Below are 7,342 nucleotides of genomic sequence, written 5' to 3'. Positions count from 1 at the left end.
TTTTTTGATAAACTAAGGAAAAAAATTAAAAAATTGTTTTTTGTATGTGTGCTAATTTTTACTATGCCTAACAAAATATTCTGTAAATTAATCTAAAATTCAAAATGTTTCAAAAGCTCGTTTCAGTATAATCAGATAGGTATACTTTAATTACACAAAAAATTTCAAGCGTACATCTATAGCAGATTTTGAAAAAAGGTACATCGAAAATGGCCAATTAACATTGTCGGTATAGGGTTTGCTGATACCCCTTAAAGATACCAAAATAATTTTTTTTTTTTTTTTTTAATTTCCGTCAATTAAGCATTCAGTGAAATCTGGAATTATTATGGCATTTGAATTAAATGTTGAAGAAAAATATTTTGGTTCTATCGACCGAAATATTTACTCGTAGTTCAAGGATCAAGATGGAATTGATACTTGCTCATTTTGATTGGCAACACCGGCACACATATTTCGCGGAACTCAACATTTAAAATTATATTGTCACAAAATTGATTGATTCTTTCCCGATTAATCAGAAAATGCTTTGGAAATAAAAGAAAGTAAAATTTGCAAAATGCGAGTAAGTCGTGTCAAGTCCTGCAACGTACCAAAGTAGAAGATCGAACATTAGCCACTAATTACTTTAAATGCTCGAATAAAATTCACCAAGTTTCTGTTTTTGGAATGTAACCATAGTAAAATGGAAAATCGATTTTTTTTTTTTTTTTTTTTAAACACCGTTCGGATAGAAGGAACGAAAGAGCTGAGCAATATCTTATGAATGAGTCCAAAGTCCACATACTTAAAATATCCACTCATAAAATGCTTAGGTCTACATTTTAAGCTAAATTTATCTAAGATAGATTATCTTAGTTTACATTTGATTGCTCAAGCCACTTTTAAGGACTGGCTTCTTTTACCGATAAGCCTGTCCATTTTTGATACTTATTCATTGCCCGACGAAGAAAAAATATAGACATGCTTCAACGACATCTGCCGCAGCTTTTCGCAGTGGTTTTAATTTTCTTTAATTGCGCTTATGCAGGTAAGATTTTAAATTAATTTTATAAGTATTTTTCTATCCGAAGATTTCTACACTACGTAAACGACAGCTTGGTACATGGCATTGGCAAACAGTTTACTTTTGTTAAGGGAAATTTAGTCAAAGGAGTCCAGGGATATTTAAGGATAAAATGCATTGCAATTTAACTATTTTACTGGAGCATAAAATGTATATTTTCGATTACCCGTGATGAAATTTATTGATTACTTTCATATTGACTCCAGTCATATGACCAGCTTCAACAGAAAATGTAAAATACTTAAGTGCAGTACATGCGAGCAATTCATAACGAAAACTGAATATTACTTGTATAAGAAAGGTGTTATTAAGGTACTTTAAAAAACGATTTACGTATTTCTTGTATTAATAATATCGTTTAGAAAAATGTTATTACACTTATGTTGAATTCATCATAACGAAATCTTCGCATGAGCGTGTTTGTTTATATTTTCCTTATCAATGAAACTTTACGTTGCATTTTGAAACAGATTTTGAAACATTACATTAATCTACATTACATTTAATCTAACCCGAAATTAAATTATCGAATTTATATATATCTTGGCACAACATGGTCCGCTAAGATCGTCTGAAGGTTTCAGCCTAATGCAAAATAAAAAGCAGTGTTTAAAATTTTTTTGCAATTACGGTTCTCCGAATGTATATATGTTTTCCAACTTTGTTCAAAACTGCAGTGCTTGCAGAGGATTTACAAACTATTATCACCTTTGTGTTGCAATGAACGCTGCAATTCGTCAAAAGTAGCTTATTACAACCATGTGTATCGTCAGGCGCATGGTTATAGTAATTTACATTATATCATATTATTACCTTACTCATTACTTTTGTACTTATCTTATATATATGCGGCTTAAGTGTTTGCCGCCGATAGTTTATTGGTTGCTTGCGTTACTGTACTTGCCAATGGTTTCTCATACATTTGGTTTTCAAATCCAAGTTCAGAATTTTCTTTTATTGTTCCCAAAAGTAGATATGAAATACAATGTTGCCAATAAATGCATTTTCTTTTAAAATTATTAAATCTGCTTTTGTATTTTAAACTGAATTTTCAGCTAAACGCAAATTGAGCGTGTCAGGGGGAACGTGAACATTTGTTTGCATTGGAAATCATCTGTCTTTGAACTGGTTTACAACTGCAATTATATATCTTTATTCCGCGGAATCTGTTCACGAGGATATTTGTTATTTAGTATTCTTGCCAGAGTGGGATCAAGTATTTACACTTTGCATTTTAAACAAGAGTTCATTTTGTGCAGTAAATAAACTAATTCAGATTAATTCAGTTTGAATTAGCAGACACCTTTACACAAATTATTTTAATTACAGTTTATAATTTCTAGAACAGCGGTCATTTCGTATGACCGCCGGGCTTTCTAGTATTTTATTACGCTATAAATATTTATTACTTATGTTACTTAAATTACATTAATTTCGTGAGCATGCTAATGCGCGCAGTAATAAATAATAGGAAAAGATCGCTAAGAGTGTTGTGTTTATATCTAAAGGAAGAAAAAAATATATCTGAAAGGTTTTAGATTTTAATGCTCGCCCGAAAGTGTTTGTTTTACCTTTTCTCTGAGCTCGCTGTCTGCTGTTACATTCACTGGTACTAACCCTTTTTTTGTTGTCTTTTTAGCTTTATTATTAAACTTTATTTTCTTTGCACTTATACCATGTACTATTCAACAGCAAAATTACAAAAATTTTAAAAACAGCATAGCAGGATACTTTTAGAATTCCCGATGCAGCGTTAAATGTTGACATACATTTTTCTGTTTTTCATTTTTCCAGTCGTTTCTCAGTTCATGGTATCAATGTTCAAGTTTCTCACCAAGATAGCTTTGCAAAACCCTTTTTTTTTTTTTTTTTTTTTTTTTGTCTTTTTATTGTTAAAGTTTTCTGTGTTTAGTGTATTTATTAAATATCACGTTCTTGACGTTTACGCCACATAAAATTCGATTCAACAGCACAAACCACAAAATATTTAAACACAGCATATCTTTAGAATTTTCGACAGACAGTTTCGCGCGCTGGAGTAAAAATTGAAATTGTTGAGTTCATTAATCAAAAAATCGTTAAAAGTTTCACAAAATATGAAATAAATAATGAAACAAATTCGAAATTCAAAATTCGGACTTCCTAATGCCGATGTTCGGTAGTAGGATTATGTTATTAAAAGTTTAATGGCTCTAGGTACCTTTGTTTTTTCACAATGCGAGAAACATTTATGCAGATTCTTCATTATTTATTTTTTTTTTAAATATAATACTGGGCGATAACATTTGGTGGCAACAACTTGAGAAATGATTCTCTGATTAAATTGATGAACGCAAAAGACCGTTTCGGTACTAATATCCGATACGGGACTAACAGTTAAACCAAACTTTTTGACATAGTAATTTAACAACTGGTATACAACTAATTTGATTCTTCTTTCTAATATATTTTTTTATGCCTTAGAAGATGAAATTTATTAATTCAATAAGAAATGTATTAGAAATCATAACTCTCGAACTTACACTACTAAAATTAATAATGAAATAAATTTATAAAATGATTTAATAGTTAAAAATTTCATTTTTAATATTTACATTAAAATACGAAACTCATTATACTAGTTTCAAGTAGTTTGGCATACTTAGTTCTTTGGCCGCCATTTTCTATACACACACACACACAAAATTATGAAATGTAAAAACGATATACAGTGAAATAAATAAAATGTAATTAATTGTTGATTTTTGAAATAAAGGTGTAATTTCAACATTTTAAAGTGTAATTTTCCCTGTTCTTCTGTTAGCAAATTCGTCGATAACATTTTAGAAGTGTCTCCATTCCAGCTCCTCTTCTCTAGACTTGTATCTTGCATTTATTAAATAAAAGACCCTCACTCTTTGATGCTTCTTAACATTTGTATATAGAAAAACTCCTCTTGCGATTAGTAATACAGCAATTGTGAGGAAAATTCGAGGTACAGTTGCAGTATTTGGTATTTCGTCTTGAAGACTATTTTGGAATAAATTGTAAAAGTTCTAAGAGACTGCCCTTCCACCTTTCGCTTGCATCTTCCCAAACAGTAAAGAAATAAAACTGTGAAATATATTTTTCTCTGCGAAAACAGATTCGCGCATTGAAAAAACGTAAAAAGCGCTGGAACGATACATGTGTGGCGAAAATTGCTGGCTGAAACATTTGCAAAGAAGAGCACCGCAATGGATCAGTGTCATCACAAGAGATGAAAGAGAAAAATTGGTCATGCGCTGATCAGTTTGTGCCGGAAAAATGTGAGTGTTGCCATTCTAAAATTCCAAAATGTTTTCACTATAACCGTAAGCAGGAGAGCTCTATTGTTTTAAATCATCTCAGTCTGGAGCACATACCTTGAAATAACAACATCTGAAATGAGCGGATAAGCTATTAGGGGTTCGTATAGCAGGGGAAGTTTTTTATCACCACACCTATGTAGTTAAATAAATTTCAGTCACAAACTCGCATTTGTGCTTTTAAGCTACGCCACTGTCTTCACGAAAATTTTTTTTTTTTAATTTCGTGTAGAAGATCTTTCATTTAAAAATATTTCATTGAAAAAAAATTACGTAACAATAACAAATAAATATAAAACTAATAGTGTAGAAAAGAGAAAAAAAATGAAGCTTTCGGATTTTATATTACGCGTTTTTTAGCGTTTTGTGTGTTACCTTTATTTATTAAATATCATGTTCTTCGCATTTAAACCATAGAATTCATCTCAAAAGCAATATCTCAAAATAATTTTAAAGACCATATCTTTAGAATTTCCGATACACAGTCTCGCGCGCTGGAGATAAAAATGTCTTTTTTTTTTTTTTTTTTTTTTTTTTCCCGTACAGTGTTGCCATTGCCGCTTTGAAATCGTTGCGTTTCTTAATCAAGAACTCATAAATGTTTTTACAAAATACGAATTAGATAGTAAAATAAATTCCAAATCGAATTTCGGCTTCCAGATGCCCATATTTGAATGGAGAACTATTTTATATTCAAAATTTATGTCTTTAGGTACCGTTGCTTTTGCACAGTGCGACAAACATACCTACATTCGCGCAGATTCTTCATTATTTAATTTATTTAAATATAATGCAGGGCTAATATTTGGTGGCAACATTTTGAAAAGTGAACCAACATTTATAGTGAATAGAGACAAAATGCCAAAACGAAATTAATAACCCTTCTGGGCTAATAATTTTCCATATATTTTTTATTCATGTGAAATCTTTATAATTTCTTCTTCTCTACATATAATAAAAGAGTCTGTCTGTGTGTGTGTCTTTCGTTCGCGCTGCGCGTAAGCTAATAGACCCACGGCTACAAAATTTTGTACATAGGTGCATCTAAACAAGATCCAATGCACCTCGAAGCGATTTTTTCCAAATTCGAATTAGAATATTTTTATTTTATGTTTTGTGACGAAATCGCGTCATTTTGAGACATAATGGGCTATAGGAAAGTGAGATTTTACTCTACACACTCCATTTTCACATCGTCATGAAACGTAGGCACTTAGCTATTCTACAAACTTAAAATAAATTTCGTGTTTTAATAAATCGATTAAATATGAATTTATTTAACAAAGGGAGCTTAACACCTTTCGAACGGGATTTTTTTCGAAAAAAGTTTATTTTTAAAAATGTACAGTTTATTTTTCTTTGATTTTTGGAAACGTTAAACTTCCATCCTCGCGACTGCTTTTACAAAAAGAGTTTTGGAAAAATGATAATATTTTGTATTTTTAATAAATATTTTTAAATGAAGCTTCTGAGTACACTTCTCACATCTTTAAAAATGTGATTTTGGCAACAATTTTCCTGTCTTATTGTTATTGATAGATTTTTGATGAAATCACATCATTTTGAATAGTTTCATTCTTTTAGAGATATGGGTTTGGCAAAAATTTTTCATCGTATTTCTTATGTCACTATTTTTAAGAGATTAGCATATATCATTGTCATTTTTTATGTAAATAATACATTTTTTTTATAAAATTGTTCTGCAGAGTAAAATTCTGAGTGGAAGTTTTTGTTTTTTTGAGGTTCTTTCATGTAATATATATATATATTTGCTTACTTCACTGTTTGTAAGAGATTGAAAAGTTTTTCTTCAACGAAAAGTTGGTTAATTTTTTATTAGGATAATTAATATTTGTATTAAGGGATACAGCTTATATCATTGTAATTTTTTTTTCTTGAAAATATAAGATAAAATGTCATTAATTATACTTTGCTTTTCAGAATTTTTTGTTTTTTTTTGTATTCTTTTATGTTATTTATTGCTCATTTCACTGTTTTTAAGGTATTGAAAAGTTTTGAGTGATTTCTTTTAGGAAACAAAGTTCTTAACCACATTTATACCATTTGAGTTCTTAAGATTTTGCAAAGGGAAGTTGGTTAATTTATTTATTAGGATAATTAATATTTGTATTAAGAGATATTGCTTATTTCATTGTAATTTTGTTATACGTAATAACTTTTTTTTATATGTAGTTAGTCTGCAGAGTAAAATTCTACGCAGTTTCAAAATTTAACTTTTAGTGTTTCCTTCAGCCATTTTCCCGGTACATTTAAAAGCCATACGAAGGCTGGCAGCGAAGCTGCTAGTGTATACATACACTTTTACAATGTGCAATCAGTTTCTGTATTGTCGGACATCAATGTATGAAGATTCAATGCATTAACAATTTAATTCTGTTATCATTCAAAGCAATTTGATCATATTTAACATGTAGACTTTGATGCTAATGAAATTTTTATTAAAGTCGGAAGAAGCGGATTATTTCCAAAATTTTTTAACTTTGCAATACTTCATACACACACGCTACTGTGCATATATCAAAATTTATGATATATATAATTTTATAGTGATATTTTTCATTGTATTTGCAAAAAACATCAATAATATGCTGAGTGCCTTTGCTCCGAGCATGCAGAAGTCTGAAAATTACACATTCAAACACCTGCATTAGATTTACATGAAATGTAAATACAATGGACATACACATATATATATTGTTGCGTACGTACGGGTTCGTTACGAAATGAATGCACAAGTCCGATGAAAAATGAACAAAAATTTATTATTATCACAACAAAAATGCTTAAATTTTCTCAAATTATCATGCAGTATTACAATATCTCATAGTAGTTATCTTTTAACTACTCAAATGTCCAATAGAACGTAATTCAAAACAGCTAAAGAACGCTAATCCGCGAATTCGCTATAATCAACAACAGCAGTTTTCTA

The 7,342-nt window shown here is 29.9% G+C and overlaps 1 protein-coding gene across 1 annotated transcript in view; it reads left to right on the top strand.

Moving 5' to 3' along the window:
* Positions 1-886: 886 nt before the first annotated feature.
* The window catches only part of LOC146993506 (uncharacterized protein CG3556-like), a 34,841-nt gene continuing 28,385 nt past the window's right edge, over positions 887-7,342 (top strand). The window contains exon 1 of the mRNA XM_085827506.1: positions 887-1,030. Within this exon, the coding sequence (XP_085683632.1) occupies positions 964-1,030 (67 nt within the window). The 5' untranslated portion in view covers positions 887-963. The remainder of the gene's footprint in view (positions 1,031-7,342) is intronic.

The sequence above is a fragment of the Stegodyphus dumicola genome, chromosome 12 (genome assembly GCF_044657685.1).
Source record: "Stegodyphus dumicola isolate Sdum_Otavi_A_Nest chromosome 12, ASM4465768v1".
NCBI classification, from domain to species: domain Eukaryota; kingdom Metazoa; phylum Arthropoda; class Arachnida; order Araneae; family Eresidae; genus Stegodyphus; species Stegodyphus dumicola.
Note: the sequence above shows the minus strand (reverse complement) of the source record. Positions and strands in the feature narration are given on the sequence as shown.